The 13389-nt window shown below is 36.0% G+C and overlaps 1 protein-coding gene across 2 annotated transcripts in view; it reads left to right on the forward strand.

The window, feature by feature from the left end:
• IL1RAPL1 (interleukin 1 receptor accessory protein like 1) overlaps positions 1-13389 on the forward strand; it is a 1227390-nt gene that overhangs the window by 627537 nt on the left and 586464 nt on the right. For both annotated transcript variants that reach the window (XM_039857239.1, XM_039857240.1), the window contains one exon: positions 9222-9501. In XM_039857239.1, coding sequence (XP_039713173.1) covers positions 9222-9501 — 280 coding nt within the window. The remainder of the gene's footprint in view (positions 1-9221; positions 9502-13389) is intronic.

Raw genomic sequence — 13389 nt, forward strand, 5'->3', positions numbered from 1 at the left:
CTTGCCCACTGTCACCAGAAGCTAGGAGAAGAACATGGAGTAGATTCTCCCTCAGAGTGCCCAGAAGGAACCAGCCCTGCTGACATCTTGATTCTGGACTTCTAGCCTCTAGAGCTATGAAAGTATAAATTTCTGTTGCTTAAGTCTCTCAGTTTGTGGTACTTTTTTACAGCAGTAATAGGAAACGAATACTAGTTTATGGTACATGGCGACTAAGATTTAAGCTAGACTTCAGTGTGGCCACGTGAATGTGGGGGATACTCACCACTTGAGAGCGACACTGCCAGGAAGAGACAAGAAGGTACACAAAGGTGATCCTCCAACAACAGCAAGGGATGCTCCATATTGAGTATCTCTCTTCCTAGTTTTTACCTCAGCTCTGAGAAATAATGGTTAGTTTCCACCTCTAACAGACAAGGAAAGGCCCTTGAGGAGCTGGTCACTCTTTCTCCCATTCATTTCCTCCAACTACCCAGCCTCCTTAAACATTTCTAGTGCATTCCCATCTCAGAAACTTTGTTTTGAATCCAGCTGTTTATTTGCTGAGTTTACTCTCTACTCAAATGTTTGCGCCTCTGAGAACCCTTCTCTGACCACCGTATTGAGAGCACCTTAGGCACTCTAGCCTCTTAACATGCTTTGTTTTTGTTTCCCAGTGCATTATATTACTGTGGGTTTTGTCTGTCTTCTCTGTGAAAACTGGAAATCTTGTTTTGGTAACGACTCTACCCCCAGCACTTAAAATATTCCCTGTCCTACAGTGGGTGCTGAGTAAATGAATGAATGGCATAACTTGAAGCACAAAGAAGTTAACTGTCATTTTCCAAAAGTCTACTGAGCTCTGTTTGACACTCCAGACTGATTTTTTTCTGACTCTACAGATGCAATAGCTCAGAAGTATGCCCACGTGACATCATAATGTAAAAGTAAAACTGAGTTATGGAAGAAATGGATCTGGAGGGGAGAAGGTAGATAATGGCAAATGGGGTCAAATATAAGGTGACAGAAGGAGATTTAACTGGATGGTTAACACACAAGGCAATATACATGTGATGTATCATTGAATTGTACACTTGAAACTTATATAATTTCATTAACTAAAGTCACCCCAGTAAATTAGATTTAAAAAGATTTAAAAAATGGAAAAATAAAAGCACTGCATTTACATGTGTATTTGTTTCTACTTCCTTTGGGGTGCATGGCTAATTAGGAAAGGCTAGGATTTTAGTTCAAGAAGAATTCAGGGGTCCCCGTTGATTATAAAGTCAACTTAAGATTGAAGGCATGCAATAAATATTTACCTCGAATTCTCAGGAGTTCTCTATAGTCAGGAACACAGCACTCCTCAAGCCTATAAAAGAATGCAAGAAGAGGGAACTAAGAGTCAGTGTCACAACTTTCTGGTAGAAACCAAGTGCCTATTTCTCCTCCTTTTTCTTTTTGAAAATATAAATACTCACCTGGACTATTTTTGTCTTGGACAAGAGGTTTATCTTATTCAACCAGGAAAGATATACAGATATATTAGGTTTTCAGAGAGAAATTTATGAGCAGCAAAGACCAAGGCTAGACTCTACTACAATCCAATTATGTACTATTATGACTTGGCTTGATGTTCCTCTCCAGGAAAGATAAAAATCATATCCCTAGTTGCCCTGGGTTCTAGAGCCCTGGGAATACTGTAGCATTTTTGGTGACTCCTCAGCAAATGGGCTGTGGACATTGAAAACTGATTTTAAGCATCATTTACAGAAATCTCATGTTGTTCAGAAGGATGTTTTCTCTTTTCTTAATGGATAATATGGGCAAATACTGGGTCAATGTCATTATTTCCTTGCTGTTGGGTCACAGGCTATAACTCTAGATGGCATTTCAAAGAGGAAAGACCATCCCAACATAATCCAGTAAAGGAAAAGATAACAACAGCATTGGGAAAGGGATAAATGCCAAACACTGATATGGTTTGTAATGGGCCAGGAGACATTACTGGTAGCAGATCTCTTTACCTCTCCTCGGGGAGCTTCACTACCTTATTTTGTCTTTATGGCAGGTACAAAAACAGCTGGTTTCCTTAAATTTGAGAGGCTTCCCTGGAGAGTTGGGGCCAAAGGAATTACCAAAGCTGTATTAACACAACTTTTCATTGAAAAGAGAATACAGACATGAATGGGTAGAATTGTAATGTTGAGTAAAAGTAGTTTGAAATAGAGTAAAATATGTATGATGATTAATTCTATCAGAGATTTAGAGCTGATAAATGGTGGCTATGGCAGTTTTGCCATTTACTTATTAGATGAGTGATATTTATGGCGATGCTATATTTTTGTAATTTGAGACAAAAGTGTACAAACTGCACTTGATGTTCAGTTAAAAAACAATGCATAAGAGTAAATAAAATCTCAGCATATGTAGTAAAGAAGGTGCTTGCATAGATGGTTATTGTGAAAAGAAGCTATGAGACAGTTTTAGAAAATCTATTTAAAAATTAGGATCAAACCTATTGTTTGATCCAGCGATTACAATTCTGGGATTGGGTCATGAGGGAATAACACTCATTTTGGAGAGGAGTGTTGTGGAGCATTGCATAAAACATTGTTTTATCAAAGAATTATTTAGAACAGTCAAACCTAGGGGAAAAACTTAGAGTCAGCTAACAGCAGAAGAGTTAAGTAAATTGTAATGTAGCACTATTATGGAATATTATGCAATTATTATAAAATATTCAGTACAAAAGTCATGATGCAAAATTCAGCTGAGAAAAGCAGAATAAACAATAGAATAGATTATGAATGAATTTTATTCTCTTTTTACTCTCCTATGGTTTCCCTTTTTTCTTTTTATCAGTAGAGAAAAATACTTTGAAAAATAAATCCTCACCAAGTGCATGCTATGAAATGCACAGATTTTTGTGGCTTCGTACCAGGAACACCTGCTAGAATTTGGAAGCTTAGATATGATTGAGAGTTAACTCTACTGCCATCCTCTTTGCCTTGGCACTTACTGTCTCCTGATAAAGAGGGAACCGTAACTCAGGAGAAATTTGATAATAGCTCACCAAGGCCCGCACCCACCTGGAGATGATCTACATTGAGAAGGTGATAGATAATAACTAGGCTAGGTCAGGTCCACAGGCATTTTCAGACATAGAGTGTTCTAGAAACGGGGTTTCCAAACATCAGCAGTCTCTTGGGTAACATTGTCCCTTACTACACACATATCTCTCCAAAATATTTGAAAGAGCTCTTCCAAAAGTGTTTCACTATATATATTTTTAAAGGCAAGAATCTGGAAATATTCTACCTCAGATCAACATAATCCAGAAAGTAGAGATGAGGATAAAGTGTCGTATGAACCAATGCACAGTAGAAAGGTTAACTTGTGTCACATTGTGCTGCTATCATGGCTGCTGATAATTTGTCAGTTTTCATTTATGAGGTTCATATTTGGAAAAACTATCAGCCAGTGCAGAATTTATTCAATTAAAATCTACCCTCAGCCTTTTTGTTCAGTATCTGTGATAGATTGCGTGCATGGCCTACGCTCCCTAACTTCATTCATGTCTCAAGTTTGGCTTCTCTCAGCACACTAGGGATCAAAAACAATGATGCCAATATGCCAGGTATTTATTTTTGATCACAAATTGAAAATATATATATATATATATATATATATATATATATATATGCATATCTATGTATGTACATACACACATATATCTATATATGCATTTTAAAAAGTTTATCCTATTTTGATTTCCTAAAAATTTTAAATGAAGATATTGTAAAAACGTCAAATCACTATATTGTACACTTGAATTTATATAACCAATATAAGATTGTATATCAACTATATTTAAATAAAAAGAAATTACAAAAACATTTTATAATTATATAATTGTATTAACCGATGTTATCCCAATAAACTTAATTAAAAAAAAAAAGAAAACATTTTAAAGACCCAACCACTTGACAGACATGATACTGATTTTTTTAGTTGACTGGAAAAGAGAGTTCAGTTTATAACAAAACATATGAGTTGCAGAGTAAATTTGCATTATTTCTCCTCCTCATTGTTTATATTCAATTACTTAACTTCTGCCAGTTTGACCTCCTAAATCTTTGTCAATCCACACCATTTCTCCTTCTCTACTACCACTGCTGGACTTCAGACCTAAGTGGGAGGGGGACGGGAAGCAGGGCAGGAAAGGAGATAGAGCAGAGGGAGGACGTTACAGTAAACTGTAGGCTAGGTCAGGTCCACTGGCAGAGAAGCAATGGAGCATGAACAGTGCTATAGAATTGTCCCTACTTGAGGCAAAGAAGTGGGGCCTTTTGTATACTCAACATTAGTCAGTTATTGGCAGTGGCTACAACCACGGGGGGTGTAAATGTCCCAGCAGGGTGGTTCCTGTCAATCAAGAGTAATTTTCAAAAGAAGTAGACAAGTGTGAGCTGTCAGCATGCAATCCTCAAAGTAGCTAGAGAATAGATATATGAGTTTAGTAGAGGGAATCAGAGTGGGACATCGTTATGCTATCACTGATACCTTATTATTTTATCTTTATTTCAATGTACGTAACAAAGTAGATAATTTAAGAGTAATTTAATTTTCTCTTTTATAGGTAAAGTCTTAAATTTTCATATTAGGATGCAATGAGTATCAGCTCAATGATTAGACTTTTTAAAGAAATAATGCAACCTTCAAGCTTGTTACCATGGAAATATTTAGAGTTCATATATGTAGTAATAGTGACTTAATTAAAAATACTTTCCCTAATCTCATTTGAATATACTTACATTATCCAGTCTGTGTAGCCTTTTTTAATGAAATGGTACATCAGTATGAACTCCTTGTAAAAGAATTAGTTCTGAATCTAATTCATCACTGTTTTCATATAAGCTCCCAGACCATTATGGTTGGTAACAAAAATGAATGAATATGATGCTTCCTACTTCCACCCCACAATGCAACTTTATGGCTTTATAAACTCCCATTGACTCTGAAGGAATTTGTATTGCAGAGGAGTCATTGAACTAGAGTACTTTCATGATGTCCTCCCATCAAGGAAGGAGAATACCAATAGTGGACTACCCGACAGAGGCTTATAGAAAGGTATTTTATACTGAAAGACAGAAAAGCAGATTAAATACTATTGGCTTACACAATTACCTGATGATAATTTAAAAAATAATAATAATAAAGGTTACCTAGTAACTTACATAATGGAATTAATGGTGTCTAGAAATACGTTTTTGGAATGAGGGTTTCCAAGCCAACAGAGCTGGTATGCTGAAGTAAGGAAAAATTGAACATATCGGTAGCAATTCTGGTCATTAGGAGTTAGATTTTAAGTTATCACATTTTCATTTAAGATGTGAGATCTTCAAGATCTGTCCCACTGTCTTAAGATCTTTTCTTAAGATCTGTCCCTCTATATAAGATTTTAAAAAGTACTAAGCGACTACATAAGAAAAATATCTTTATTCACAAGGAGATGCATACTAAAGTATTTAGGGGTGGAATGTCATTACGTCTCTACTTATTTTCAAGTAGTTTAGGAAAAGAATGTGATACACAGAGTGAGAGAGTGGGTATGCAAATGAGGCAAAATGTTAACAAAGGAAAAAAATATCACTCATCACTTATTGCATTTAATTAAATGTTTAAATTTAATTATTGAGAAAAGCCATAAGCCCATCATTTATTTAAATGTTTATCCAAATAATTTGAAAATATCTTGAATTGTTCTTTATATTAGTTGCCATCTTTCCCAAAGATCTATGAAAACATGTTAATAATTTTATCATTTATTTTTGAACATCATACAGTTAATCTACTGGTAGTAAAACTTCTTAAGCCATAGATCCTACATGTATTTCCATATTAAGTAAGCATAAACTGTTTTTGATATCCCAGGTGCTGTTATTTCTTCAGTTCACCTCCACCTTTTCCTTGGCATATAACTGTGAGCTGTTTGAAACTTTTTTCCTAGTTGATAGTTAAAGACTGAATAACTAATTTTCAGTAATATTTATAGTTTGCTTTCAAGATTTTTCTCAGTAAGCATATTCTGAAAGTATGTATTAATATTTCTATCCCCAACACAACTCTCCCTCTGTTCTCTTGATCCCATTTGTTACTAACTTTTTAGAAGTTTTTAAACTATTTTTGTCTTTAGCTTCAAGCATTTTGCTTTATCTTACAAATCTTCTGAGAGTTTGAATAATTTTATCTCACTTTTAATACTGCTACCTTGAAGGTGTTTCTGCCTTTTTCACTGGCGGTGATATCCTCTGTGACAGATGGCTTCAGTTACTTGAGTCTGGAAATGCATTATAATTCATATAGTGGTAAAACAAGATAATTTCATACTTATCACCAGAAATAATTCTTTAAAATAAAATCCCACCAAGGATTAATTTTATACAATAGGCCAAATGTACAAAATTGTGTTAATAAATATCACAGGTAATTATATAACTTTGACATCTGTGTGTATATATTTCTGACATCCTATTTAATGTGGTGTACCAGCTCTGCAGTAGTCATGGACAGGAACAATGGCAATGACTTGGACATCGAAGATGTCCACGAAGCTTCCAGCACATTTACTCTAGGCAATATCTAACTACAGCTCTTTACAAGGACTCTTAGACCAAAAATTAGTAGTTGAAATTAACTAAATTAACGAATGTTGGGAATTTGAAAATACCTTTATCAGGAAACAATACTGTGGTGGTACGGAGAAGGAATTCTAGGGCCAGACATAGCTGGGTGAGAATTCCAGGACTTCCACTCATTAACTGGTGTTGAGTTTCTTCAATTATAAAACTTAGTTGTTAATTTATTTACTCATTTATTCATTCAGTTAGTAAATGTATGTTGAGCTGGTTAGCAGGCACAGTTCTAAGAACTGAAGTCAGTAAGAAGGACAAAGTCCTCGACATCAAGGGGCTTACATTCTATTGGGGAGACAGAAAGCCAACGAAAAGTGGGTACATGGTGTAACATCAGATAGCAGTTAGTCCTCTGAGAAAACATTAAAGCAGAATCTGAATCAAGTGACAAGAATACGAAGCTGGCATTTCAGACAGAGCAGTTAGAAAAGGCCTCTTTGAGGAGGTGACATTTGGAGGAAGGGAAGGAGAAAGGCATGCAGTTGGTTGGTGAGAAATGTTTCACATAGAGGGAGCAATGACTTCAAATACCTTAATGGATGTTTCTGTGAAGGGTAAATGAAAATTTATAAATTCAGCCATAGTTAAGTGCTCATTAGATGTTAGATATAATTTTAAAATAAGAAATGGAGATAATTCCATAGATTATGTCTTCTATGCTCTAATGTACAACTTCCTTTTCCTCTTGATAATTTTTTTTCAGATTCTATGTTATTTATCCTGTTCTCCGATCCTTTAGGTTGCCCTCTTTTTTAATCTTTAGTGAGTTAAACCCTGCTGGCAATACTCAGATGCTACTGCTGTTAGAAGTCTTCTTTTCTTAATTTTTGCCCTTGGCTCAGTATTCGTATACTGTAAACTATGTCACATTGATTATCCTGCTAAGTATTGGGCAACTGCCCTTTCTAAAGTGGAAATTTACAATTTCTCTGAGGTGATGATAATGGTACTGTACCTGACATGCAGGGACCTGTTGGTGTGTATGTGTGTGTGTGTAAGAGGGGTGATAAAAATGGTGTCAAGATGCTATTTGGAAGACAGTGCTTCTAGGTAATCCAGAAAACCCAACTGGTCCCAATCCCTATCAACCCCATATCCCTTCTAGAAATCAGAACAAGGTGACCATCTCCCTCTGTCTCTGGTTGTGAAACCACTAACCAGAGCTTGACCCACTTTTGTTTTGGCCTTCTTTGACTATAAAGCATTTTTTCCTGATTTTATCAGTGTGGATCCAATCAAAGAGGAAAACCACATACTAATTTGAACAAGGAAATGTTTTTATAAAGAATTATTAAATGTAAACAAGGTATTGGAATAATGAAAGATTGGCTAGTAAGAAAGAAAGATCTATTAGTCTGCTCCAAAATACTGTAGACTGAGCGGCTTACACAACAGAAATTTATTTCTCACAGCTCTGGAGCCTGCGAAGTCCAATATCAGGGTGCTGTTTGATTCGATTTCTGGTGAGGGCCCTCCTTCTGGTTTAAAGATGGCCATCTTCTCACTGCGCACTCACATGGCCTCTCCTCTGTGAGCACATGGAGAGGAGGGAGAGAAGGGTAGAAAGGAAGCTCTAATCTCTCTTCTTCTAAGAGCACTAATCCCTTCATGAGGGTTCTGCCCTCATAACCTTATCTATACCTACTTATCTCCCAAAGACCCCCCTCCTCCAAATACCATCACATTCAGGGTTAGGGCTTCCACGTATAAATTTTAAGAAGACATAGACATTCAGTCCTTAGCAAAAGAGAACTCTAAAGAGTGCAAGAATGGCTGCTGTTACTCCTATGGCTGAGATACAGCACCTAGGAAAAGCTGCTGTCTTCCCCCCACCTCGCCAAAGTGAGAGACAAATCTTATCAGGAAAGCCCATGGTTTACTGAATGGCTGAAATCATGGAAGTGCCACCCTAGCAGAACTGGTTCGAAATCTGCCCTCTGGAATTTGATAGAGACTCACCTTCTAAAGTACCTGGGATAGTTGTTCATGGGAAAATGTCTTACCCGTGAGGTAAGTGAGGCTTTGCCAAAAAATCGCCATGCTGCTGGCTGCCACTCGCTGCAGGAGCTGGGTACTGGAGAAGTCTTGCACTCTGCAACAGCCCCTCCATAGAGCATGCTGGAACCAGAGAGCAAAACCCTTGTCTCCTGCAATGTCTCTCCAGCACTCTCTACCAACAGAGCTTCAGTGCCAGTTAGCAAAGGAAAACTGTTTCAAAGATCTGGATCCTTTTCCAAAGAACAGGCAAAAGGTAGATTTAGAGTGGAAAGGCAATAAACCAATAACAATTACATTGATATAAACTAAGAATAAATACCAGCAGAAGCAAACTAAGTGAAAAATATATTGTTGGTTAGCAATGTAAATTACTTTTCAATGCCATTCTGAGTTTTATCCATTGTTACATGCTCTGTCCCTAGAATGGAATCTGGTTCAATATAGATGCTCAATGTACGTTTGTTGAATGAGTAAATGAATGAATGAATGAATCGCTTAAATTTTTCTCTGTTTTCTCTTTCTCTCTTTTTTTTTTTCCCCCATTAGCGGATGGATGCACTGATTGGTCTGTCGATATCAAGAAATATCAAGTTTTGGTGGGAGAGCCTGTTCGAATCAAATGTGCACTCTTTTATGGTTATATCAGAGCAAATTACTCCCTAGCCCAAAGTGCCGGACTCAGTCTGATGTGGTACAAAAGTTCTGGTCCTGGAGACTTTGAAGAGCCGATAGCCTTTGATGGAAGTAGAATGAGCAAGGAAGAAGATTCCATTTGGTTCCGGCCAACGTTACTACAGGACAGTGGTCTTTACGCCTGTGTCATCAGGTACCCTTTTAATTCTATTACTGCTGACTCAGTCAAATCTCATGCTGCTTTCTTATGCTTAAATCTTGCTGCCATCCCTTTCATCTAAACTATTGTCTCAATATTTGTGTGTGTTGCTGCCTTCTAAAATTTAGAATCTAAATCATAAAAAGATGGGATTGGAATTTATATTGAGACATTATTTCTGGCTTATGGAGAAAAGAGATACCATCTGGGTATCTACTTATATTGCCAGGAATTACTAAAGACTATGAAATAAAATTTATAGAGGTGAAATGCTGCAAATCAAATGTAAGCAAAGACTTGCAGAAAGGATGCATGGTTTATTGCTAAATGGGTTGTAACATTTTGTTATTGCCCTTCACAGACAGATAGAGCACAGATAGCTCTGGTTTACACACATCTGCAAAGATGATTTAAGTAATGCGTGTATGTGCACAGCAATAGGAGGGCAACACTGCCATGTTAGGGAATAAGAAGGCTGTGTTCCAGATCATTTTGTTAACTAAAAGTACTGGATCAATACGATAATTGTCCTTGGTCCCTCAGGGCTGATACAAAGGTTAATAACAAAATCTGTGCCCTTATTCCCCCCCAAATTCATCATATATTCACACATCTCTGTCTGCTTGTGGAGGAGACATATGTAGTTTGCTTAATGATAATACATTGAAACAGTATCCATGTAACACATTAGCAGTTAAAAATCTCAGTTTAAGCAGTTAGTCCTTCATGGGTTGTGAATCACACCGGGCATGAATGACTGTGGATGTCTTTGACTCTAAGAACATTGGCAAAGCAGGGTATGGGCATACAGAGGGTGTGTTTAAATCTATTTCTTTGTCTTTCTGTATTTCGGCTTATTAAGGGAAATAAAGCCAAATCGAACTCAGTCGATTCCCAATTTGGAGAAATTCTCAGAATCACCTAGTGTCTTTTTCAAATCGAAATTCAACATTTATTTCTGAAATTATGATCAGCAGCTATTACTCCTCTTTCATAAGGGTTGTACCTTCCCCTTGTCGTCCACTGTAGGAATTATCTCTATACTGAGTGTGTTACAAGGTTACCTGTGTGTTAGGATATTAAAATAGATCAAAGCCACATTTTAAAAAGTCAAACAAATTTATCTTTTAACACTGGTGATGTATATTTAGAGTTAACTTTGGAAAATATAAATGAATGCAAGTAGATTTGTGCTTGAGGGAAAATGTGGACTGGATTGTGAAAGAACATACATACAATTTATTTGGCAACTCTTTTTTTTTTTCCTTTAGGGGTCACCAATCCTTGTATGTTCAAACATAACTCTTGATAGACGGTAAAGGTTTTGTAGGGGTATTGATAAATAATCGCCATGCTACTACAGTCAAGGAGTACTGTTTGGACTGACTGTTCTCGCTTGACTAATAGTAACTTGATTTCAATTCATGTCTGCTGCGTTTCTTTAAAAAAATTCTGGTTGTTCATGCATATGTAGAGTTGATTCTTCAAGAGAGGCAAATGAGTGTCTTCATTTATCCGAGATTAGAATTGAGCTGAGTGTCCAGAGTCTAACATTTAATTTCATTATGTATTGTTGATGAGAAAATGATGATGCGCACACATTAGTAATCTGAAGTTCTAAAGCACTGATGTTGCTTTAGAAATGATTCTGTGATTCAGTGCTCTGAGAAATTGCATTAAAATATCCCTCAATTTATAGTTGGAATAAGGAATGAAAGGTCAAAAAGTTTCAAAACCCATGACATTTGTCAGATTTTCATGTCTAAATTTTTTACAACTTTAGCAAGTTGTTTTCTTTTTTTATTAAATTTATTGGGGTGATATTGGTTAATAAAATTATATGTTACAAGTGTATAATTCTATAATATGTCATATGTATATTACATTGTGTGTTCACCACCCAAAGTCAAATTTCCTTTCCTCACCATATATTTGACCGCCTTTACCCTTCTCTACCTCCACCCCCACACCCTCTTCCTTCTGGTGACCACTAAACTGTTGTCTGTGTCCATGAGTCTCTGTTCCTTTGTCTTGTTCATTTGTTGCTTTCAATTTTATATCCATCTGACTTATTTTACTTTATTTTACTTAGTGTGATAATCACAAGATCCATCCATGTTGTTGCAAATGGCAGTATTTCATCTTTTCTTATGGCTGGGTAATATTCCATGGTATGTATGTCTACATTTTAATGGGAGGTCAAACTAAAACACAAACACCTTAAAGTTTTATATCTGCCAAGTAGAATTCTAGAGAAAGTGCTAAACTCAGAAAAAGATACTTTTATCACTGAAATTCAAATTTTAATTGCTTTGAAGTTAGTGCTGATATGACTCCCTTTTCCAGTTTGGAAAGTGGTACTCAAAATCATAACCAGCAGTTTAAATAGCATGGCTTAGTATTGATGTGCAGGTACTCATGATGTCCAGAGCTGTTAGTTGATTCACTGACATTTTGGCGCATTGTTAGCTACCAGGCCACAAAACCGTCACCATTAGTTTTTACGTAATTCACATGCAAAGAACTTTAGATGTTTAAAAATGTTAGCTTCTACTCTAAGGTTCTAGTCTTTCTTTTAAATGTTCTGGATATTAAACTTATCAATGAAAAGGTTTAATAAGCCTTTTCATATGTAGTTAATTTGTATTTATACCTAAATATTTACAATTAAGTCTTGTAAATAATGGACATGTTTAAGATTACTATCAATATAATTAATGAGCTTTCTTACTTCCTTCTCTTAGTATTTATTTTGAACAGAATAATACCACATAATTCTTTGCTCCATAGTACTTGGCTTTTTATTTGATTTTCTCCTTCTTAAAATTTTAATTATTTTTACATGAAAAAGTGAATGAAGGAGAGCTACATAACAACTTTTTTTTCCATTATTGCCATTTAAAAAAAAATGTTTACTTTCTGAAAAATATAATTTTTCTGTACTCTTGACTCCCAGTGTTTTAATCCCCTTCTTGAGACTTATGCCTTTTTAGCAGTTTCATATGCAGAGCTAACCAGTGCACATGTAAGCATTTTAAAACTCCCCAAATGTAGCATACTAAGTTAGTACCCTATTTTTTCACTGAAATTTTTATTTTTGAAGTAATTCTACATTCATATTCAGTTGCAAGAAATAATATAGAGAGATCTCATGAATCCTTTACCTGGTTTCTCTCAGTGGTAACATTTTACAAAACTATAGTACAATATTATAACCAGGACATTGACAATCACCGATACAGTCAAGATACAGAATAGTGCTGTCACCTCAAGGACCTCTCCTGTTGGTCACATCCACCTTCATCTCCCACCAATCCCAAAGCCCTAGCAACCACTAATCTGTTCTTCATTTCTAATTTTTTCAATATAAAAATGCTTCATCAGTGGACTCATATAGTATATCACTGTTTTGGAATTGTGTGTTTCGCTCAACATAGTTCCTTTGAAATGTATCCAAGTTGTTGCATGTATTCTGTAGCTTGTTCCTATTTGTTGCTGAATAGTATTCCATATATGGACATTACCTCAGTATTCTTTCATTGAAGAACATCTGAGCTGTTTCCAGTTTTTAGCTGTTGAAAATAAAGTTTCTGTTGTAAAAATGTACCATATCTTCTTTACTCAGTCACCTATTGAAGAACACTTCAGTTGTTTCCAGGTCTTGGCCACTGTGAATAATGCTGCAGTGAACATCGGAGTGCAAATATCTTTATGGATAAATGTTTTCAAATTTGGGGGTAGATACCCAGAGAGGGATTTCTGGATCATATGATAATTCTATTCTTAGTTTTTTTGAGGAACCTCCATACTGTTTTCCATAGTGTCTATACCAGTTTACATTCCCACCAGCAGTGTCTGAGGGGTCCTTTTTCCCCACAACCT

Source organism: Pteropus medius, unplaced genomic scaffold, assembly GCF_902729225.1.
Source record: "Pteropus medius unplaced genomic scaffold, Ma_sr-lr_union100, whole genome shotgun sequence".
Taxonomy (NCBI): domain Eukaryota; kingdom Metazoa; phylum Chordata; class Mammalia; order Chiroptera; family Pteropodidae; genus Pteropus; species Pteropus medius.